At 32.8% G+C, this 26165-nt stretch overlaps 1 protein-coding gene across 1 annotated transcript; it reads right to left on the reverse strand.

Moving 5' to 3' along the window:
* Positions 1 to 4561: 4561 nt before the first annotated feature.
* LOC128164014 (SCO-spondin-like) lies at positions 4562 to 20146 on the reverse strand. Its single transcript, XM_052827757.1, has 13 exons — positions 20064 to 20146; positions 19176 to 19328; positions 17094 to 17255; positions 10788 to 10949; positions 10081 to 10242; positions 8727 to 8888; positions 7395 to 7516; positions 7179 to 7269; positions 6354 to 6512; positions 5671 to 5835; positions 5542 to 5553; positions 4868 to 4989; positions 4562 to 4714 (listed from the first exon to the last, which is right to left on the reverse strand). Exons 1-13 carry the CDS (start codon positions 20119 to 20121, stop codon positions 4616 to 4618), a joined length of 1629 nt encoding a protein of 542 aa, XP_052683717.1. The 5' UTR covers positions 20122 to 20146; the 3' UTR covers positions 4562 to 4615.
* Between the last annotated feature and the right edge of the window lie 6019 nt (positions 20147 to 26165).

The following is a 26165-nucleotide window of genomic DNA, read 5'->3' on the forward strand; positions in this document are numbered from 1 at the left end:
ACAAATAAGACATGCTAAATTTATAGACTGAAATAGATTATTTAATCATGTCAACCGTCTTTCAAGAAGCATGGAATTATTGGTGCCTTATTACTTTAATTAAAATAAAATGTAAATTTTCGGTGTTTTTATATTGAGAAAGCTTTTAGATTGGTGTCAATATTCCCGTAGGAAGTATATACAGAGTCGTGCCAAACATTACGGACGTCAATAAGAGTCTCTTCGAATAACGTCATGTAAGCTGTCCGTCATATGGATTCACTTTAGGGTCAGCTCAAACTTAGTAAGCACCAAGTACAGTATTTCTTTCACAAGCGGTTTTATTAAAGTGTGATCGTATAGTCAAAGTTACAACAATTAAAAGCTGCCCAAATCAAAGAATCTACTCAACCTCATTTCACATGGGTATATATAACATTTTACTTATGATGGACAGTTCTGACTAGTTCGGCCCATCTACGACGATCATGAGTGAACATTTAGTGTTCAAATTTCAGATCAATATTTTATTTCTAAATAAAGTAACAAAACTGTTAAAACTGCCTATCAAAGAGTACAGATGCAGGATATGAGTCTCCGAGTCCTGAGTCTCGAGTCCCCCACCTAGGTATGAGGCATCACTTACTCATAATACATTCATTCAAAAATGGTATAAAGGTTACAAAGGTTATATAGAATATGCAATACATGACTCAATATAGATTACCAGAGCTATATCGATGCAGACACAGAATCGCCAAATATGACAATTATTTATAAACTCTCAATTTGTATATTATTATGCCCGTATTATTATGCACCTGGTTTCATAACATCATTTAGGAATACTACACAGTGCTACAAGAGTCACAGAGTTCATTCTGTTGTTATCATTACGCATTAGCTAGGTATACATAAGTATCATAGTGACCAATATGTAATACTAGCAATTCAAGGTCATAGCATGGCTATCTGTTTACAGTCAAAAACTCGCCTTTTTCAACATATTAAGAAGTTTCACATACTTTTTGTACTTTGTGCGGTGTCCCTTGAAGCAAATGCAAGCAAATATTCTCCGTAATAAGTACTTATACTTATTTGAATGTAAATAATTATTGTAGAAGCAGAAATATTCGTTGATGATTTAATTTCGTTATTTTCGCTGGCAGTATATATCAACGAAATTAAATCCATGACGAATTTTTTACCCAAGTATTAATGAATACAAAGAGATTACGTTATGACGAAATTAAGTACCAACGAAATTTTATTTGGTTTTTAAAAACAACGAAAGTTGCTTCTAAAGTAACTGAGAAATTCTGCCAACAGCTGATTGGGGTAGAAACATGTAATTACCCCGCCCGAATTTGAAAACTCACAACTATTTTCTATATTATTTAAATATTATGGTGGCAGGGGATATTTTCGAAGGAAAGACCAGGTCAAAATTTTGAAATAAAGGGAACACCTGAGGTTTGGCTGGTTATTTGAGGGTTATAAATTGCTAGAATATTTATTGCATTCATTTTGTGGATAGAGGAGCTCATGTCAATTTCATTGATATATGACACTTTAATCCTGGTAGCACTTTTCATCAGATATGGAATGAAAACGCGAAACTGTGGCCAAAATTTTCACTTTCGGTTTTGTGCTTGAAAAGTAGAGTGGGTTCAGAACACGAAATGTCACTCGAAGAGAAGGTGATTGACCCCCATCAATTGGTGATTATTTGCATGGGTATACATTAAGCTACCAATCCTCAGGTAGTTTATGCTAGTTGCTCGGGACTGGAGCGTGGTGCTGGACCCGTGAAAATGTGACAAAAGGGCCATTTATCAGAAACTTTGAGACCGTCCCTGTCTATTCTATATAGTGCTATATGTAAGTTGTACTTGTTTTATTCTGAAAAGTTTAAAAATTCTCAAGAGTCGGGACCATGTGTCCCCTGCATGCAAATCAATTTTAGCAAATTTAAAAATCCACTGAAAAATTAAATCACACATATGAGCACTATCTGCCTCACATTTCCTTAACCAAAAAACTATCCCCTGCCACCTATGTCTGGTAAATGGGCTAGTCATATCATCCCATCAATGTTGTTTCGTATTAATATCTCTATACAATACGGGTTCGATGTACAAAATTTAAGGCAGTGTCGTCCTGGAATGCAGGAATTGTCGAGGATGTGACGGACAATTAAGGGCCACAATATATTGTTCATACAATATTAAAATGTATTTCTCAGCATTTATATTGCCGTTTATCTAACCCTGAGTACCAGGTCCATACCAGGTTATACACCCCCAGATAATGACTGAAACTTTTGGTTTGCATTCTGAAAACATGCACTCCAGTCTATACGCTTCATGAGTAGATCGCCACACGTAGACCCTGTTATTTTGACCAAGTAGGACACTGAAGATAATGTTTCTCAAATACTGGTTTACAGTTAATCTCTGTTAAATGTTCTTTTTTTAGCTGACCCTTTTCCTTATAACTTCCGGTAAATCTTGATTTCCTGCTAACATTTTACTCATTCCAACATTGAATTTGGTTGTGATATATTTTAATACTTTTCTCTGCTCCGTTTAACCAACGAAGAAACCTTGCTTTTCTGCGACAGGACATTTTTTTCAGACGGCCAGTAATTTTGTCGTTTAACAGGCTTCCGCGCTTCATAAAAGTTTAAATTACCGATCTACATGTAGATTATGAAGCCCATCACCATTGATATCTCAGAAATGCTATATCCATTTTTACTGATTTCGGAAATCGTCTTAAATTAAATTTCATTCAGGATTAACATCCTATCATACGTTTTTCTATTCGAAAGGAAGTAACTCTAAGATTGTGTCCGCCATTTTCCACGAATATTTTTGGCACAACGTTGTAGGTGTTGAACAAAGTAATTACGTGGAGAACACTTACGTTGAAATAGAGAGTTGTTGACGGTTGCTTTAATGCTGGTCGTAGAAACGCTATTGATCTTTTTTTTTTGGTAAATTTAAAGGAAATGAAAATAAATCATAATTATGTTTTTCTACAGTTTGAGTAAATCCATTAATATATAACTAGACTTTGACCTGTGCGTGCACGTGTTGACATTGCATATGATATCGGGCATTTATGAAAAAGATACATCGACAAACCGTATCGTTGACATTTACATAGCCAAGCTTAATTTAAGCCTACAATAATGATATCAATTTCACTACACTCTGCTTAGTTAGAATAATCTAACTGTGCCTCGGACAGACCTTTATCACTGTTAAAATGCATCTCATGTACCCGTAATATAGCAAAAAATTGCAGAATCGCTCCGAAACGATTTTGCAGAAAATTAATGAAGCTGCGTTGAAAATAACAGTCAAATTGTTCAAACAAACCATTCAAACCTTTCATCTAAAAATTAATTCATATTTATAAATAACCATGAAGAATGAAGAACTGTTCACCAACGTTTTTTACTTGCTTCGAATTTACACACCATTGTTGACATTCGGAACTCTCGGGAATTTTCACATTTAAAAATGCACTGAGTTAGAGTTATCTCCCATATTTCCTTTGATGAACAGGATATATGACAAGTTTTCATTGAAAATTTACACGTATTTGTAATATCGTTTCTGGGTTTATCCATGCAAATTTGATTTTGTGGAAACATAAACTAAAGGCCTCCCGTGGTTCAGCGTGAATGTAATGCGCATGCGCAAGATTGTAAAATCCAAAAAAATCCAGAGGATTTCCGGATTGTTCAAAGGAAATTTCGTTGATTATTAATTAGCGAAGCTTGATTGAGAAAAACTAAAAACAAATTGGTCATCTTCAAGTACCAATGATGTTTAAAATATATCAAACAAAAGACAGTACTCTTCCGATTTCTCGGTATTAAGGTCAGACGACACGTTCCTTGAGAATCTTTTTTGTATCTCCTCGTAATAAAGAGTTCCAATGAAAAAGATTAATTTTATGATTACTTTAAAAATGATCAAAATTTACTTAGATTTGGTTATATGTTTAGATGGTCGAGTGGTTAGAACCGTGGCCGCTCACTGCCAGAAGCGTATAGTCGTGAGTTCAAAGCCCCGCCCCGGCGAAAATAAAGTTATAATATAGTGAATTTCGCTGTGCTGTAGATGTATTAATTTTTATATCAGCAATTCAAGTGTATTTTCAAGAAGATTATATAGGAAATTGCATACTCTAGTATTTTGCAGAAATGCATGGTAAGGTACCCTAATTTTTTGCAAGAAAGCTTGTCAAAGTAGTAGTAAACCATTAACAAATTCCTGGAAAAAGTTATCTAAAATTGAGGAACGTGTCGTCTGACCTTAAAGCTAAAAAATTCGAGTCTATTATTTTAATATAGTAGAATAGATATTCAACAGCAAGATTTCATCTGTACAAAACCTCGGCGATTCGGTATTCTGATTCATATTGCTTTGCTTTCTTCGTGGTGATTACGTTGACTACCATAGGTTAATGAATTCGTATCAGCTGCTGACTATAACGTACACTTCCTAGGTTATTAGTGTAGTATTATATCCTGATTTTAAAAAATTTCACTATTTTGAAAAACAAATCGTATTTTACATTCTTTAATCATTCTGAATAAATTACAATCTAAGTGTGCAAACTAATTTCCCAGAATAGTCCGAAGACAGGATTCATCATCACAACAGAAAATTTGTCCATGTGTTTTTCCGAGCAATTTCATGAGAGCACAGTCGTCTTTCTGGATTCAAATTCATCAAATAGGATTTAAAAGACAAATAAAATAAGCACGTACTTAAAATATCATTTGATTTAAGATAAAAACTATGAATCTAATCAAATTCTTGAAAGAAACTATTTTATTAAACTGAATTCTACTCATCCGGTGAATTACCATGATGCAGTGCGTGGTGAATTTGTATCCTGGGAAGGCTCGGATCATACAGTTTTCCGACACATGACAGGTGGTGTTCCATGTACACTCCATATTCTCAGTACAAGTAGGGCAAGTTACACCTAAGAGACCGATGTATTATTGACTTGTTTTTTTAATAGTATACAATCTACTTATTTCACCTTGACTTAAATTATTATAAATCCATGCAGATATTTAATCACAATCACAAATGATATATTTCAAAGATGCGTTACTAAAAATCGATACATACTATTTTTTAAATTCAATCACTGAGAAATATGGCGTACAATTTTCTTTTTATTAAAATAATATTTAACAATAATTTTTTTTTATTTCTTATAATTTAAAAAATAATATCAAACAACGGTGACTGGTTTTTCAATCATTCATGTTGCTACTAACATCGAAGGTTATCAACACACATATTTTACAATGTCATACACATGCAATTTGGATATGTGGTGTTTTTATTAAATCGTTGAACAAAATCATTATTTTAAGCAACAAATATCAATTTATCTTTCAATATTTTGTCTATGTTATAACAATTTACATTTCTTTTTTTTTAAATTTGTGACTTTGTAAAAGGCTTAATGTTGATACTCAATAGTATATTATTTATTATGAAAGTTTATATACCCTGAACTCACCTACGGGTGACGCTAAATTTAAAAAAAAGTGGACAAAGTATAAATGATAGGTAGATAAAATGCACAAATGAAAGAGGAGGAATAAAAAGAATAGGTGAACAGCTGCCAATAAAGTAGCATTTTACTTACTTGGACAATGCACTGGACTACAGATATTCATCTCAAACAATGGTCCGGTACAATTGTGACCCCCATACTGTGGTGGAATACATGCCCTGGATCTCACCCTGGTCCCACTTCCACAGGTGACACTGCACGGTGACCAGTCTCCCCAAGGTAATGAATCACCATCCACTTTCAACATTTTAAAAAAGTTCTACATCTTTTATCATGTCTACCATTGCATCAGATTCAGCTAATTTACTAGATATAAATAAATATATCTGAAAATCACCACTTCCAGCTTGTCCAGTTTTAAATCACAAACAAAAATAAAAATATATGTACGTTGATTTCCCATTGTAACAGACATGATGGAAACCAAAGGATAATTTCAAACAATTGATCATGGAGTTGAATCAAGTGAGAGTCAGTTGATTTTTTTCCATTATAAATTACCGTAAGATATTTTTATGTGACTTTGGCGGAGTATTAATCGTGAAATGTGGTGATCACAGTGTTCAAAATCAAAAGTTCAAAGAAAAAATACAAAACAGGAATATGTGTTACTCAATTGCAAATGAAATATTTTGACAGCTTTGTGTAATTTTGATAACTACATTGAAAATGTGATGAAACCGTAACCTAGGAATAAACTATAATAGCTTAAACTTGACATATAACAACATTGAAAATGTTTAGGGTTAAGATACCTGGACAGTGTTCAGTCCCACATTTAGCTGTTTGTGTAACGTCGATACACGGAACATCACCAACTTGTTGAGAGTTACAAGTACGAGTCCTGCTCTTTAAACCTTCACAAGTTGCACTGCATTGACCCCAGGAAGTCCAATCACTAAGACGCCCTTCCCCTACGCAAAATAAATAAAACAATTAATTAGGACGTTAAAGGAAAAAGTATACTCAACAAATTAACCATCAGATATGCCTAAAACTTTTATAAATGATTTATGAACTAGAATCTATTATTAAGTCAAGAAAGACAAAAAAATCTTATTTGAAATATTTTTACAGCACAAAAGCGTTTGGGTTGGTGTCAGTTATCCCATTAAAATTATATGACTGTTGATCATAGGCGCAATTCGGCGAGCGCTAGCATAGAAATAGAAAATAACTCTGTTGAAAGTTGCTTCAATGCTGGTCTTAAGAATGTACGTGGTAGTGCTAGTGGGACTCTTTCCATTCAATTTTGAGGTAGTAGCATTCAATCATTGATTAAATTATTGATAACTTATGTTCTTTTTTTACAGTTGGAGTAAATTCATTAACGTAATAACACAATATCATCTAAATAAAACAAGTAATACATTTTGATGAAATTGCCCGTTTCTACGTCTTTAATGTAACAATGTGTCTTATGCTATTAGCTGATGACTGTAAGCAGCGATTCTAATGTTTCAGTGTGGTATTTCATCCTAATTTTATTTTTAAAAGTAACCACTCTAAAATACAAATATATTGAAAATTTCCTCGTACGATTTAGACCTACAATAAGTACATGTATGCAAATAAGTCACCAAGAATATCCTGTAGGCAGGATTCATCATCACAGCAGTAAATCTGTTCTTGTGATTTTTGCAGCTTTTTCATGATTTCACAATCGTCTTTCTGAATCCAGATTCATTGAAGATCAGAAAAAATATCATTTGATTAATTTAAAAGACACAAAATTTGAATTTTAAGAAATTCTTAAAACAAAATTTATCATCATTTTGTATATTAATGTAAATTACCATGATGCAGTGAGTGGTGAATTTGTATCCTGGGAAGTTTCGAACCAAACAGGTCTCAGACATGGGGCATGAGGTGTTCCATGTGCATTCCAAAATCTCATTACAAGTAGGGCAAGTTACGCCTAGGAGAAAAATAAATTAATTACTTTCTTCAGTCTCAGTAAATCAGTAAAACTACTATGCATCAGGTCAATAAGTATGATGCAATGCGTGGTGAATTTGTATCCAGAGAAGTTTCGAACCAAACAGGTCTCAGAAACCTGACAGGTAGTGGTCCATGTAAACTCTAGAGTCTCATTACTAGTCGGACAAACTGCATCTAGGAGGCAAACCGATTAATATCTTCTTTTTTTTTTAGATATACTAAAGATATACAATGTATAATTATATTCTTTTCAAAAATGTATTAAATTCAGGCTGTAATTTAATGAAATAGCTGTTCAATAAAAGAATGAAATAATTCAGAGATAAATGTACTAAGAAATCTAGAATTAGTTTTTTTTTCTTGACAACTTTAAAGAAACGTTCTTGGGACTTAAAAAACGTCAATAATGATGCGACTTACAACAATGATATATACACATGTGATTTTAATATGCGAGCTCTTTCTTAAAGGAAGCATAAATTATTTTGATCAACAAACCCGAATTTCTTCATCATTTAGAATTTTAATTTTATCAAAGTCTTGCTATTGCTACTGCTATAGTATTGTTTTTTGTAAAGTCTTTATTCTACATTTATCTTTCTATATTTTAGCATGCAAGCTTGTCAAAATCAAAATAACTTACGACAAAGTATTTTTGAATATCCTCAAAGAGCAGAATTTTTACAAAACAATTGATATGAAATGATTTCGATTCTTATACTTGTATTAGGTTGAAACTCTGAATTGTCAATGAACAGTGGGCATCTGCTCGCAGGTGGTGAGTTCTTGTGTAAAATGTTATATTTAATATGAAAGTACACGTATACAAAATTTAATCAACGTCTTAAGATCAAGAGACAGAATTCGTTCATTTACCTATTTTTACATTCACTAAATTGTACATGTTACTAGATACCGAGTATAACAAAACAAATCAAATACCAGGCGAAAATTAAGTATCCTACCTTTAAACGTAGGACTATAACTTTAAAAAACTCAAGCAAATCAATAAATAGAAAACCTTCCTCTGTCCTTATACATCATTGCATCACATGAGCTTAATAACTAGATATCTATAAATATCTCAGAGAAACGCCACTTCTGGCTTGTGTGGTTTCAATACACAACAAAAGATCAAGCAATATACGGATATTTTTCATTGCAACAGACATAAAAATATCAGATACCTGGACAATTTACAGTCCCACATTTAGCCGTTTGGGTTGTCTGGCCGGTACACGGAGCACCACCATACTGCGGGTGGCTGCACGTTCGACTCCTGCTTTTCAGACCTTCACAGGTTGCACTGCATTGACTCCAGGATCCCCAATCACTGAGTTGCCCATCAACTATGTAAATAAATGTTTAGTAATTAAATAGAACCATTTTAACAGGAGCTTGGACTTTGGGTAGTTGTGTCAAACAGCATTGTGACGTAGGCCTGTCTATTTCGTTGTAGGCCACTCAGTCATGGCTCTTTGAAATCAACAAGATTTGTCAGGCTTTTGAGGTAAGGCTACGCAATCGGTGTATATTTCGCTGGAAACCAGCGTCATTTTAACTTGCTTTGACGCAAGAAATAGATAGTAACATCAAACTGAAAGTCCAAGGACTTGTTAACATGGTTCTGAATTTAAAGCTAGAAAAAAAGGGTTGACTGAACACTTTCTTTCCTTTTCCTTTTTTATAAAAGGTTGGGTTATGTTCAGCATTAGTCTAATATTGTTATTCTGTATAAAATTAAGTAAACTGAATGAACAGAAATCTTTTTTTTAATGTCTTGATTAGAATATTTGTGATGCATATTTATTAATAATGCTTGAATCTTATTCATGTATTATGTTATCCTTGGAAAGAAAGATTTTTTTTCAAAACGTAAAACTGAAACGATGCTGTAAAACATCTTTTTTTAAACAAAATCATGACGTAATGGTCTGTCACAATGCACTGACATGTTGTTTTAAACTTTTTTTTATCTTCAAAGCAAACAGGACAACGCATAAAAACAGAAAAATATTAATGTCATATCGATTAGGAATTGTTCCTGAAAAATTATCAGTGAATGTTTGAAACCCATTTGTTTAATAGTTAGAAGCAATATGTCTGTCTTACTGAGAATTCTATACATCTTAACAAATATCAAACTTTTTTGAAGAAAATATATATTCTTGACTTACTGTAATAATTATGTTCATTTAAGAAAAAAAAATGCACAAACATATTCAAAGACTCAAAATCTAAGTCGATTTTGCATTACCACAAACATGAAAGTACCCGAATTATAACGATAAAAATTGTGTGAGGTGTTTTCAGTGACTATCAAACAAAAAATCAATTATATATTTCCATATAAATTTTGTCCATTGAACTTATCGAGGTTTAGAAAGATAATATATCAATTAAGAAACCTTTGTTTTTTATTTTATCTGTGTTAATTGTACTTTTTTGACAGGTTCATTTGTTTTCCTAAAAATTCCTTAAATTTTTAAGAAAAAGGTAACCTGATCTATAACATTTTTGAAATGTTTTAGATTGAGATACCTGGACAATGTTCATTCCCACATTTAGCTGTTTGAGTGGTTTGGTTGTCGCATGAAGCACCACCATACTGCGGGTGGCTGCATGTTCGACTCCTGCTCTTCAGACCTTCACAGGTTGCACTGCATTGACTCCAGGATCCCCAATCACTGAGTTGCCCATCAACTATTTGAATAGACTTTCAATTAATTGTTTTGTTAAATATTTAAAAAAAAAAAGCCCCTAAAAACAGGTCAGGTTGTCTAAACTTTTTATTTTTTTGGGTATGGATAAAATACAGTATGTTGGAATAGCATTTGTCTAATGTTGTTATGATCTATGCTATCTTAACTAAATTTTGTGATGTTTCTAACAAATTTATTTATAGTGTAAACAGAATATCTTTTCGAGCAAACAAATCCTATTAGAATACAATTGAGTTGGTTTCCTCATAGTCTTAATTAAAACGTATTATTAATTAAACAGATATGACGAAAATTGTTAGTAAAGACTCAAATTCAAAAATTCTTTGCATCATTTTTTCGATACAGAGACAAAATTCGTCCATCAGTTATCGCTTTTCATTTCTTAAACATAACATTTCTAAAATAAGGTTTTTAAAAATAATATTAACTTAAATATATTTGTAAAATCAAAGAATTCTTAACTAAAAGATGTCATTAAAATCTGAAACACAAATAGCAAAAATCAGCATTAACAGGATACCCTACCTGAACAGTGGGAAGCACCACATCCTGAGATATCGATAGTACCCCCAAAGCATTGAGATCCACCGTATTGGGGAGGATGACATACCCGAATTCGTTTCCTGGTTCCTTCACAGGTCGCTGAGCAGAGGCTCCAATATGTCCAAGTTGTCAGGTACCCGTCAACTTCAATGCAGGGGGAACATGTTATTCAACATATCATATACTTCATGCACTTATTTAGCTAATTATTTTTCTTATAAACATTTTAATTTATTTCCTCGTTTCTACTTTACTTAATATTGTAAATATAATTGAACGATGTGTAAAATTTATACTAATGTGTAATATCAACATTATTTATGATACTTCTGTTTTGCATTAATTGTACCATTGTCATTTTCTATAATTGTGTTTGTGCTATGTAAGATTATTAGTAATTTGTACCAATGGTTCAATACAAATTAAGAATATATATATATATATATATATATATATATATATATATATATATATATATATATATATATATATATATATATATCTGTGTGTGTGTGTGTGTGTGTGTGTGTGTGTGTGTGTAATATTTGCATTATTTATGATAATTCTGTTTTGCATTTATTGTACCATTGTCATTGGCTATAATTGTGTTTGTGCTATGTAAGATTTTTAGTCATTTATATATATATATATATATATATATATATATATATATATATATATATATATATATATTTAAGGTTTTCCGCTCTCAGCGGAAAACCTTACTATTATTCTGAAAAATTTTCAAATTTCTTATTATTTTTTTTTTCTTCTAGACGCCAACTTTGATCCTTAATATCTCGCTCGTTTGTTCACCGATTGTTTTGAAATTTTCAGGACTGATAACATGCCGCGTGATGTTGTCGTTGCATACTTTAGTTGAGGAAAATCCATATCCGATTTGAGTTATTCCCCTTTTAGTAAAATTTAACGACTACTTTTGTCCAGGGGGGTTTAGCTATAACGATGACTGGCAGAGTCTCAAAGATGGGCTGGTTTGGAAGCTGATACATTGAATTTGTGCGAGATATATTTCATTTATTATTTAAATGCAAATAAAAGGGGTGGTATAGATGTTGAAACAAAGGTTCGCGTATTTTCCGTGTTAGTTTTCTACCTGATGAAAATTTGTTATAACATGTATTTTAAAAGTTCTTGGTCTTACCCAGACCTTTCATTCAGTATACCGAAAAAGGGGCTGGCCCCTATAATTAGGGAGTTAGAGGCGTCCAAAGTTTCTTGTCAATAACTTAAAAAGGAATGAACATTTCTAATGCATTATTGAAGCGAAGTTGTAAAGAAATTAATTTTGAATCCTTCCATAGTATTCAATTTAATGTTTTCGTAATTTATAGTCAGTATTTGCAGAAACAATTGTTGTCAGTTCGGTCCATTTTTGTGGGGGTGCGCACGTTTATGAGGTTATGAAAGGACTTCTTGTAATGCACTAACTGATACATGTAGCGCGCAAAACTAATTCCACATAAAATTCCCAAATGTTTTTATTCATATGTACATTTTCATTTCATAAAGATGAACCTCTCTGACCTTATTTTTGTTGTTTGTTTCATAACTGTGCCCCTGTCTATATTTAGATGCATTACGAGACTCAGGTAACCGATCGATTTGAGAGTCGCTAGCTGTATTCATGGCCGTCGCCTAGACGACAGTGCATGTGCTTGTAGAGCTGGACGTTCACGTTTAACGCCCCACTGTGTTACTTTGAATTGTTTCAGTACTGGGAGATGTGTTAATAAAATGGTTCCAATACATGGTAATTAAACTCAAATTTTCTACAATACGTATACACGGCCGTCTTATAAAGCACAATGTGTATTACTGACATGACAAATGTACGCGAACGCGGGATTGCTCCCGATAGAACATTTCTTTTAAAGCAAAAAAAAAAATACTGATTTGCGATGGACATAATATAATTATCATCGTGGAGATGATTTTAAAAAGTGAATGTAATATTCGTATACGATAATATTTGAATCCTAAGCCGCTAGTTTTAAGTTACGATTATTAGGGATATTAATTATGACTTGCCCCGCGTTTCACGTTTTTTACTTGCAAAACATCTGCAAACGAAAATACCAAACAACCTTTAGCAGCAACTTATAAATTATTTATTCCATACACAATTCTAAAGAGGTAATTAAATAAATTTTATAAATGCTTTATACTTGTACTCGCTATCTTCCATGGAAAAAAGTGGCATGGAAAAAATGTTGTTCAATGTTCATCAAATACGCTGTAGCCTTAGCAATCGAAAATAATTAACAAACTGTATATTGATAGATTGACATATCAACAAACATTCAGACCCGCAATGTGTTTTTTTTTACAAGTTCTATAAAATGTAGACCTAATGACTGAATTATTTACCGTTTTCCGTCTGCGTTATTTTGAATCACGTGTGTACGTTATGTGTAGCCCTATATATGAACACTTTAAGTGTTTAATTTTTAAAAGAAATTGTGTACATGCAGAGCAATGCAATGCTAGGACAATTAAATTTCAACAATGTATATGGTGAGGCCGGTCGGACTGATACTGGTTCTGCTTGTTCTACAAATAGCGTATGTAAGACGAAGTATTGGGGGTGTTATATTTTAAACAAATATAAGTATTGCTTTCTTAAAAGCTTGCATTACTCAACTTAGTATTTTAGTGGAAGCATTCTTAGTTACCTTAGCTGCATATATGTACCAATGACAATGAACTTTATTCTCAATAAACTGTGTTTACAGTGAAGAGAGGCTATATACAAAAATTACATTGTGAAGAAGGATGAGTACATGTACACGCTCGGTCTGTATCCCGGAAAAATTGACTACCATCCGAAATTTTTCATACAAGGTTTACACACTTGCAGCTAACATTACCTTTAAAAATACATTTTAGAATTTGCCGCTGTTTATAAATTCATTTAAAAGACGCGCAGAATCAAGTGGTAATATGTCGTTTGATATGGGACTATGACGTCTATTTATATTGTTTTCATTAAAATTATTTCAAGCTTGTGGGTGGAATGAAATCAGTTTCACATGTTATATGACATAAAGATGTCCTCTCCCCACTTTTTCTCGCAGCAACTATTTTTTTAAAATTTACATACAAAAATTGAATTATCATGGAGTTGCCCCCCCCCCCCCCCCCCATTTTGGTAGCATGTTAAAAAAATGGTATGAAAATCATGAAATTATGGGTGAAATTTTGACAATTTTGAAAAATTCAAAATTCTTCATTTTTTCATTTTTTGCTTGTCAAGATTTGTTGGATGAGTTTGCCCCCCCCCCCCCACTTTCAAAACCGATGCTACGTGTCTGGAAATTACTAATTTCTTTATTCCCTTCTTTTATAAACAAATCAAACCAACAAACATAACCGATCCAGATAAATATAATTACATGTATCAAAAATAAACTTCAAAAACAAACTACACATTCATCCATCACCCACAATATTGCCTTTTCGATATTTGTCATCGTTGTAGACCCGTGTAACAATCTGTTAAGTAGTTGTTTGCACGACAAAGAACCCCTTGCTGATCTACATTTTCATTAACGCACACAAAGAAAATATATATTTTGATTTATTTTTGAATTTCTTTTGATGTAAAAAAAAAAGAAAAAGAAAAGAAATTGGTTCTCAGTCTCTCTTTATGCCTGTTTGTTAGCGGTTAATCCAAGTTCATTTTGAATATCCTTTTGTAATTTAAAAAATGCGATGTAATTTTTTTTCCATGCAATATTTCGGATAAAGCAATGAAGAGTTGTTTCTTGAAATTTTATTAGACCATAAAATTGTAAAATGCTAACATTGAAAATTGTGCCCGATTTCTTTCTTTTTTTTAAGGTAAAACTTTATTGATTTAAAAAATGATTCTTTGAGACAAACAAATTGACATAATCAATAAAAGTTTGACAATCTCTAACTGCAGGTCTGTAGCTTTTAGTCTGAAAAAGAATCGGATGGACGACCTAGGACACAGATCGTCCATCTGAATTTCTTGAAAATTGCCATTTCTTTCGTACGCGGACGCAATACTCACCGAGACTAAATGGTTCGTATCTTAAGTTTTAAGTTTTAACTGCTTTGAAAGATAATATTGGTTTTCTGATAATTATGAACATGAATAATTAAATAAAAATGGTTAAAATTACAGTAAAATTACCGGCACCGGTCTTCTCCATGCGCGGATCTAGAAGGGGAAGGGTTCCAGACCCCCCCCCCCCCCCCCCCCCCCCAGCGAAATTTCTTTCAATTACGTGTACATTATAAACTTACCAAATATGCCTCGGACATCTCTTGGCAAACTCAAAAAACCGTCTGACTTTTCAACCCCCACCCCGGAAAAAGTTTCTAATCCGCGCATGTTCCCCCTCCTCGAAATACAAAATTATTCTTCAAAACCCCCTGTAAAATTTCCAGGATATCCGCATATATACTAAGAGATTCATTGGCGTTTGCGTTCGATAAAAAATGCGTGTAAAACGTTTGCCAATGGTCTTTTTACCTTCGTACCGGGCATAACCATAGTCCCAATCTGAATAAAATGCGGCGAATCAAGCTAGAGACAACGTGTTAAGATCTGTATTTGCTTATAAACATGTAGTATCATCGTGCAAAATGCACTGTTCAATTATAATTTGTTTTTTTACTTTACTTGTAAAATTCAACATCTGTTTCGTATAATTTTTTCTCACAGTTTATTTCTTACAAAGTTACTTTTTTATTTAGTGATTGACACTTTTCAGACTTTATATGTGATTTCAAAGACACAGAGTGTCATGTCTCAAGGACTGTTAATCTCTTAAAACAACATTGTGCAATTATCAGGTTTTCATTTCTTGGACATCAAAGACTCATTGAGTTTATTTAATTATTTTATATCTGTGAACCTTTCACTCAGCTTACTTATATCATTACCTGTCAATTTATACTCATTGTTAAGATTCTTATAAATAGTTATGTACAATTGTCAATGCGCAGTCTGGAATACGGCGGCCAGCCCCGGCCACGTCCGACTCTCTCAGAGTCTTGAGTCCGGAGGCCACTACTGGCCATATCCGACTTGTTTGTAACATGTCTGTCTGTTAAATTGTTATAATGTTGCCATCGTTGAGTCTCCTCCAATTAATGTGGAATCCTGGATCAATTGCCTGTTTATTTCTCTGGAACTGTATACTGGTGGACCTTCGGGAATACGGCAAACCTACCCTTCGTTTTAGCTTACAGCCCACAGCGCGCCACAACCTTATACCTTATACACTTTACGCCAACATTCCCTCACCCGGTTCGTACTGCACACGACCGATGCAGATCCAGACGAATTCTCTAGCACCGTAAAATCTACGCGGTCACAGAAATATTATACAATTATTTAATGCTTGAACAGTCAATAGACCAGAATATTTTTCCCGAGGTGCAGGGAACAGCTCAGTATGATCTATTGCCCGAGGCCAACGGCCGAGGGCAATAGATCATACTGAGCTGTTCCCTGCACCAAGGGAAAAAAATTCTGGTCTATTGACTGTTCAAGCATTAAATAATTGTTTTATTACCTAATTCCTTTTTTAGTTTTCGGGGTTTACAATTTGCATATTGCAGATGGTTTTCGTGCCATTATGCAATATACTAAGATATTTTTTTCATCTTTTACATGCACAGAACCTGTTGCATGCATTACAACATCTCAATTTAATAGTAGTTTAAACAAAAGAAGGGGGGCTTAAACCCATTAGATTTTAAATAGTCTTTTACCTTATTTGAGGCTTTAAAGCTGTTGATTATTTGATACTCCATTTTGATAACATTGAATTTGGTTTCACCAAGTACTAAAAACAACGTCTATGTAAAGGAATATACATTCCCTGAAAACTATCGAAAGGATGTAACATTAACATACCCGCGTTCTGAAATACGTTGCCGGTCCAATAGATCGCAGTCTATTGACCGGCGGTCCAATAGATCGCAGTCTATTGACCGGCGGTCTAATAGATCGCAGTCTATTGACCGGCAGTTCAAAATAGACGCAAATATTTAATTGGTAATTAAACAACAAAATCCGTTTGATTAGGTAATAAAATACTTTGTTTCTCAGTGTTTGTACATCTAATATTGTACTATGGTCAGCTATAAATTTTTTGTAAAACGTCACAAGTATGACGCAGCTACGACGGAAAACCTAATCGTTGCTTGCAACGAGCTCGTCTCTAGTTCTTTATTCCATTTCTTTATTCTAAACCTAAGACCAGGATCAACAAATCATAAACATACCTGGACAGTGCGAAGTGCCACACCCTGATGTTTCAACTTTATTTCCCCTGCATGGAGCCCCACCGTGTTCGGGAGGGTGACATACCCGACTTCGTGTCCTGGTCCCTTCACAGGTCGCTGAGCAGGAGCCCCAATGTCTCCATGCTGTCCAGTGGCCGTCAACTTTCATAAAAGAGCAACATGCGTTATGGTTCTCCGATCCAAACTAAATTTATTTTTTTTATCATAAAAAAGGTATTTATCTTCAAAGTTTTAAAATAAAACAATAATTTTTTCAGATGTCCTGCAAGCTTTTTACAAAGTTAATGCAAATTTTCCCACGATGGATATAAAATAAATATTCCAAGTTGAGATAATAAAAAGAAGGTTGTGCCAGTGTATCGGTGGCTCGAACACCTTTACTTAAATGCATATGCAGTATGCATCCGTGGATCAACTAAGCCAAGCATTTCGATGAATAACTGATAGTAATACTAACACTGAAGACTTACTCAATTCGTCTACATAAAAGGGAGCTTTATGGTACGAATAAAAAGTCTGGATAATTTAGATTTATCGAACATGGCTGATGATCGAGGATCGTTCTTAATTTTTGAATCTGTTTTTGACTATATTTTACAGAAGTTTTAACATTGACGATGGTACGTTTATTGTTTAACAAACATAAAACACTTTTAAGGCGTGTTTTAGAGGTGTTTGTACCAAATTATGATGTATTTACGTGTGATATGTTATTTAAATGGTCATAAACTGTATATAATTAAATTTACGAATATATAAATGTTGTAATACCTGATTAATAGTTGGAAAAAAAACCTTTAAAAATTTAGACTATACATGTGGTACATTTACATAGTAATACTAATTTTACCCAGCATGAAGTTACAAAGTTATTAGTAAACGTAATTTTTTCTTAATTCTTTTTTAATATTCAAGAATACCAGTTTTGTATAAAAGCTAGTTTTGAAGTCAATGACCTTCTATTGGTCTTAACATGCACAATTAAATTTCATTAGTAAATCTGTACAATTTATTTGTACTTCAACTCAAGCATTCAAAAAATGAAGTCAGATTTTGATAGCCCAAGGTTGTGGTGAAATATCATAGCTTTTCATTTTATCAAAATTTGATGACCTTGAAAATTTAGTTTCTTATCACTGATTTTTCAAATAACATTTTGTAAAGTATAAAATGTTGTATGAGTATAATATCTATACATGAAAAAACATTTTTTTAAGTACGTGAGAAGTAAATTATCAAATGATAAAGTAAAAAATACATGTAATAAGTTACTTTAATTAATTACACTTATTTTTATAGCAATGAGTGTTAATTTGACAAAATATATATATTATAGCTTGTAATCTGACTTGATATAGAACTATATACCATTGTACATCTGCCTTGTTATGTAGACAAGTCAAGTATTGCTGAATATTGAATTAATAGTGATTTTCACCTAAATCTACAATTTGTTAAATATTGTAAATATTGTCTCTATTGTGTTTATTTAGAATTTGAGCTATGTACATTAAAATATTGATAGCAATCTAATAAAAGTTATTTCCCTCTAAAGAGAAAATTCATGGAAATTGGTTATCAGTGTATTATTTTAAATATAATACTTCATGATATACATGTATATGTAAGTATATCTTAATTAATCAATCACAATGTAACGATACATTATTTAAAAGAGCTCTTAAAATATTAGACCAAACCGAAAAACAAACGCATGAAAACAGCAAGATCTGGGGGTGTTATGCTTTTAGGTTTCGTGTTTAAGGACAAAACCCATGAATGTTTGAAAGAAGTCTTGAAAACGTAGACGAATCATTTTGTCTTATAGAACATTTTTACATAAAAAGAAACACCAAATCGTTTTTGAGGCAAATAGAAAAATTTGAAATACCATAACGATTGTGTTAGCTTAAAAAAAGTTTCAGAAAATCTTTAAAAAAATTAAATTAAACAAAACAGTAAAATCACCAATATCTGATTCGTTAAAATAATGATGTACTAAAAAGTATACCTAAAAGATTCGGATAGTCGGATAGTATATATAAATATATATACAATTACCTGGTGGGCAGGTGTGTGGTGTGGGATGACAAGACGTGGTTTTTGTAGACGACCCATCACATGATCCGTGTGAACAGGTCCTATGGGAGACCTTTGTTCCTGTCCCACAGGTCACGCTGCAGTGGCCCCAAGCTCCCCATGTACTCCAACGTGCTATAAATAAAAGCTCATTTTAAATCAAACTTTTTAATGTGTCTAACCAAGTTCAAATCCCAATAAATTTAAAATTGCTCATAATTTCTTATATATATATGCAAAGACACCAAGCAAGGGGCAAGCTCTTTTTAATAAACGAAACAAGGAAGTGAACGTCATCAGGTAAAATCCCTAATCGGTGACTGCTTTTTGGAATTTCATATGATGAACATAATACAAAAATAGATAAAAAATATATGATTACATTTAAAACAGTTTGTCCTGATTTGTCTGTTTCTTAATGAATACTCGAACTATGAAATCGCAATAAACAGGTTATGTGTATTGTTCGGTCTACGTAATTCGGAGTTCATCCTCGTATATTCTTATTGAACTTGTGAAAAATAATATATGAATTTCATCGTTCTGTGTTTGTGTCCAAAAAAATAAAGGGTGTACAATGAGTTGATGAATGCACTGTTCATGAGACGAATTTGCAAGTTTTTATCTGTTGCCACAATGGTATAAACACGTCGACGAGACTTGTTTGGACGAGTACATTAATCGTGTACAACACAGAATTACCATAACAACTGATACCTTATATTTTTCTTTTTTAGATATATGATTATCAAATACTAGTAATTTTTTTTAATTTTAACCAAGTCGTATTTTAAAACGATAAGCAATAAAAGTTTTCATTGTTTGTTTAAGCACAAAAAAAAAAAATACTTGTGTAAAGGATTACAGTACCTGCTACAAAATTTGATTTTAATAGTCCAAAAATTAGACAGGTGCACAATAAGTTCATGGCTGATCTGATCAGAAGACGAATTGAATTTCTTATCTGATATTATCATAAAAGTTGGTCGGTAAATCTAATTTTACGTGCCCGTTTGGTACACCACTTTGATAAATCCTTCTTTGAAGACCATTTTAGATATATAGCAATCATATATGGTATTTTTGATATTTAACAAGCATTACCTAAAAAGGGTAGGCTACATGTCAAAATAAGCTGTTTGTTATTTTGTTTTATGATACTTTCATGTTAAATACTGAAATCTGATTTGTTAAGATGCAGTTTATAATCTGTTCTATTACCCTCAGCGTTAGGAACACGCCCGGCAATGGGTAACACAACAAATTGGTACGTGAGCATAAATTATCCGTGAACGGTTCCTCTGCTTCGCATCGGTTGGCATTGGTTTTCTTGGGGTGTCAATTTCATCTGTTACACTCCCAATATTGATATGTAATCTACTATCCTACCGGTATTCTAATTAGTTAATTCCATTCGATCTATTTAGTTTATTAGTGCGAATCATGAGTTTTGTTACTCGGCAAACTATATTGTCTTTACAAACTGTCATAAATTAACGAGGTCAAAAACGACTTCCTCTTTTTCCTTTTTTTTTTTTTTTTTTTTACATCATATTTAAAATATATACGATATACATTGATACTGTGAATTCCTAATTAAACGCAAGGATTTAATATCTTTTTACAGTCTCGTTTTAATTTTTCGGACAGGTGTTAACTAATAGGAAATATGATGAAAAATCGGTGTTTGAGATTTTATATTCTCGCGATTAGATGCAAAACGATAGAACCGCGGAATAAAGTACTCGCGAAAAATAAGGATTCTACAGAAATAAAGGGACACCTATTCCAACCTTTCGCAGAATCAGCTCCATCATTTTCATGATGCAATTCAAAAATGCAATTTACCATTCAATAAAAACCCAATTATGGTTATTAATTTCTGTTAAGCTGAAAACTTTACACGCCAAATTACGTTATTGTTACTCTGTACAAACACAGTATTGCTTACTTGCTGAATATTCTATTAAGCATAGCTATTTATTTCAAGAAAAAAAGATTTTGTTTGAATTTTGTCCATCATCTTAAGGTTTGTCCTGATTTATTCCAATAGCATTTTTCACAGCAAAAAAGCAAAACAAAAAACAACAAAAAACAAACAAACAAAAAAAAAACAAAAAAAAAACCCTCTGAAAAACATTGGTTATCAACAGTAATGCTCAGGAAAGAGTATGAATGAAAATGTAGATATACACCATGTCTCAAATCTCTAACATTTTCAAAACTACTAAAATTACAAATGTTAGGAAAAGTGAACCTAAAAACAAAAATATGAGTGCTGATGTTTTTCTTTTAAGCAAACTTCAATGAAGGCAAGAACTGCATTTCCATGCTTAAAAACATATGGACCTCCAAGAATTTCCTCATTACCACCACGCTGCGGATCCTTTACTCCAACGTTAAGACCATCCTACTGTATGGAGCGGAGACCTGGGGGACAACAAAAACATCCCTGCAGAGGATCCAGACCTTCTACAACACCTGTCTTAGGCGCATCTTCAACATTAACTGGCCTGAGAGGATCTCAAATGAAGACTTGTGGAGGAAAGCAGGACAGAAGCCAATGGAAATGCAAACAAGACGTCGGAAGTGGGGCTGGATGGACACACCTTGATGAAACCACCATCCAGCATTACACGCCAAGCCCTTGCATGGAACCCACAGGGCAAGAGAATAAGGGGGCATATAAGAAACTCCTGGAACCTGCCGCCAGAGCAGCCCAGAACCGTGTTCGTTGGAGGACTGTTGTTTATGGCCTATGTTCCTCACGGAACGACGGGTCTAAGTAAGTAAGTAAGTAAACTTTAATGAAAAGAATACTATTTGGTATTTTTATTTTGTAAATTTGTTATTTACTTGGTGGCGGATATTCACAGTTTGACATACAGAGTGGTTGCAAAATAAAAATGAATAATGTTCCATATTTGAAATTTTGTATGAACAGCCATCCAGAAAACTTACAATTAACAATAACGCAATTTCAATTTATTGGATGAGCGTAAAACCAAATTTAAAGAATAGGACGTATTTTTTATTAATTATTCAGATTTGTACACCTATTTAATAAAAACTAGAAAAAAAATTGTTTCACTGAACCGAAAAATTGATCATGTAACCATGTATTCCAATATTCTTATATAATAAAATTTTTTTAAAGAATAAAGATATCATACAGAACAGCATTTATACGCAAAACGTTCACAATGAACAAAAAAAGTTAAACATATTTGACAGATAAGTATGTTGATTCGAAAAATAATCATCGAAATATTACATTTTTGTCTGGCTGTTAAAACATGTAATCAAGTAAATCTAAAGATTAGCTATAGATATAAAAAAAAAGGTCAGCTCAGTGAAATGAATGCATACAAGTATCATAATATAAATATAAATTAGTTAAAGTGTGCTTTGTTGCCGTTTACTTTTGAAACGATTTTATGATCAAAATTCCAAGATGCAGGTTATTTTCTATCGGACCAAGGTTTTTATTCAATACTTTTGGTTAACTTTTAACCTGTGTCAAAATTCTTCATTAAGCAGGTCGTCACCAAAAGCAAACAATTTTTTATTAGTAATTTTTCAATTAACCAAACTGTTTTTAAATTTAACACACATTATTGTAATTGTTACTACATCAATATAGCTTTTTCGGTTGAGTTATCCCGATTATCTGATTTAGATATTCTAACTTTGTCCATGCAAGATTTCAAATACGGGAAGTGATTCAGAAACCATATTTTAAAACTGAATAAACTTCAATATATTAAAGTGAATAAAAAAGTATCAATAATTTTTTCGGCATTTCCAGTCGTGACGGGAATCAGAAAATCATTTTTTTTTCTAATAAATATTTCATGAATAAAAAAATATTTTTAAAATATTGTTCAAGAATAATTAAAATTGTAAATTATGAATAGTGTTTCCATGTGTTGATATATCTCGAATGTCTCATTTAGATTCTCTTTTTTGTTTTTGTACTGAACTAATTGAAATGTCAGAGAAGACAAATTTTTTATATTTTTAAATGGGTTTTGGCTATATCAAACAGAAAATCGTGTTCTCTTTAATTTGCTTTTCATTATGGTCTTTGCTATTGCAATTAAGTGTCTGTGAAACTTGTTCTGAAATTCAAAGATTAGGATTTCAAATTCTTAAGGATTGTATAATAATTTTTCACAACATAATCGCATAGTGTATCACCATATGTTTTTAATAATATTGATGTCATGCATGTGACGGCGATGACCAGTCGAGACAACATTAATCGTCGTCATTGTCCTTATTTTATCTTTCTCCGTATTTATTTTTTTTTTACTCGCCAAGAAATTATAAGTATAATGTCCATTCATCAAGACGTTACCAACCAGAAAGGAACCTGTATTCTGCTCTTAGAATGTGACATATGAAACCTACGCTACAATTAACAGTAATTTATTTAAGGATCGATATGGATTTTCTCCATTTCTTTCTGATTTCTACATTGTTGATTCAAAATCCTGATAGTATAGTTTTGATCAGCAGTATTCTGAATAGTTTATGCTTTTGGTTCTCAATTAAATGGAATAAAATACTAAATGAAAATTTTGGTTCCTTTTAGTTAAGACAAATTAGAATTAGTGTAGACTTAATTTAATGTAGAAAATCAGCAGCTGACATTCTTTTAATAGAATAAAACATATATGATGGTGATCTCAGATCCCAGTATTAAAAGGACACATTAAGTAACCGCCATGATCGTATTTATACAATACAAAAGTAGTCTTAAACAATTCATAAACAGTGACATGTCTTCAAACAAATGAATATTAAATAATGTCAATTCAAAATGACTTGTTTGATAAAAAAAAGTTGAGTTGACAATGTTTCTCTCAAAATAATAGATACTCTCAAAATAATAGATACTAAAGGGAATTACGGAAGGACGAAAATATGAAACTATTTCTATATTTACATCAATCGAGTATGAATCCCTCTAGCTATTTCTTAAGGAAGCTTATAGATATTCTTAGTTCTAAATAAAACTAACAGAACTGAAATCTACTAGCATTGTTTATCAATTGGTGGAAACCTACAGCGACCTAAGAAAAATCACGGACTGCACAAAATAATTATAATGATGTCAGACTCATCATTAAAGACGATTTGGTCGTTTTTGAGCTAACATACTATGTACATTAATATTAATCTAGTGAATTGTACTTACTTTTAACAATCAATTTATTAATTTGTTAAAAAGGGGATGACATAAACATTAAAATACTTCCTTGATGATTGATGCGGACTATAAAGGCAAAGATCATTGCCAAACAATTGTTACATACTTCTTCGCTCATGTGGGTTACGTATTTTTCTGCAATGTCGTCACCTTCATATCCGGCATGAATCCCCAAAGAAAGTTCTTATTGTTCAAATGAGACTTTTATTTTATGATTTTATACGTATGTTTCTAGAGGGCTATATAGCCGTGACCTATTCCAGATTATTTCAGATTATATCTGTCTCCTTTAAACAAAATATGTAAAAAGATATAGGAAGGTATAAAAATTTTAAAACAATAATATGAAAGTATTTCACCAGATAATAGTTTCTAGCTAATGCATGGTTCCCACTTTCTTGTTATCTGTTACGAACCCTACAATTTACAAATCGTGACTGATCGGGTTACTTAGGTACGAAGTGATGCGAGTCGATACGTCCTTTTGCGATTTGTTGAGCGGCAAATAGGACACGGTCCTAAGTCCTGTTAGCCACATTCCAGGGCTATGCGATGTGTCACGATATTATCACGATATTATTGACCGTTTCAAAAAGATAAAAAAACGTTCAGATAAGATTTTTCAGATGGAATTCCTGATTTGATCTCAAACTGGTCCAAATATCACGACACAAGTCCCCGATTTTGGACGCTCGTGTTCGTTTAAGTTACAATGCATTTTAAAAAAGGCGCAGGAGTAAGGTGGACGTACGTGTGACACGAAGCGGGCGATTTGGATTGTTCTCAGTTATTAATGATTCATTTTACTTATATTTCACTAGTTTCAGTTGGTTTTTGAATCTGAAAATATTGCTTTGTTTTATTGATCGACTTTTGCTTATGACTTTCCTTGATTTGTGTATCTCACCTATACCTTGAAACAGATGAAGCAAGCTCGTGAGCTATATTCACGGACTGTGTTACTGTGTGTTTCTATGTGTTTGGTTCACGAGCTTAAATAACACGAAAAAGTAACGGTAGACGGTTTTGTGGTAAGAATTTCTTTAAATTCAGGAAGAATTAAAAAAGGACGTTGAGGTGTTGGAGGGACGCGTCGAAACCCTGTCCAAAAATACAACGATTGAAGGAAAAGCCTGCGTGAAATTTTCAAAACAAGTCTGCTGCGATGGAAGCGCCCTGTCGCAGCAATCATAATGAATAATTCTCCAGGAAAACCAACTTTAAAATCATGGGAGTTCCTGGGGAGGATAGGGAAAACACCTGGGAACTAATGAAATCCTTCCTAAAAAAAACAACAAAGATAGAGCTCACCGACAAAGAAATGATTGCTGCCCATCGAATTCCAGAAGCAAACGGAAATTTACGACCGATCATTGTGAAAGTGTTGAATACGTCGGTGAAATCCAGAACTATGACAATGCCGGCTACTGTGAAAGCAAAGGGAAGTGGTTCCAGATAAGCAGATAATGTAACAAAATCCAACGATGTGGTTATCACCAACCTTCTTAAATTCGAAGGAATTGAGGGCGCTTGGTACTTCAACGGGGCAGTGTATGGGAAATACAAGGAGAAAAGAATGTTTCGATATCTGTGACGACATCGGGGAGAAACTGAGAAAAAAAAAGTGATGGGATGTTTCCGGAAAAATTTCCTCCGCCCCACTATTGGTCTCGGGTTTATTCTTTACTTTCTTCTGATAAACTTCCGATGTTGAGATACTTGCCTGTCTGACAATGTGTTTCGTGTGAGAAACAGGA

The sequence above is a fragment of the Crassostrea angulata genome, chromosome 1 (genome assembly GCF_025612915.1).
Source record: "Crassostrea angulata isolate pt1a10 chromosome 1, ASM2561291v2, whole genome shotgun sequence".
NCBI classification, from domain to species: Eukaryota; Metazoa; Mollusca; class Bivalvia; order Ostreida; family Ostreidae; genus Magallana; species Magallana angulata.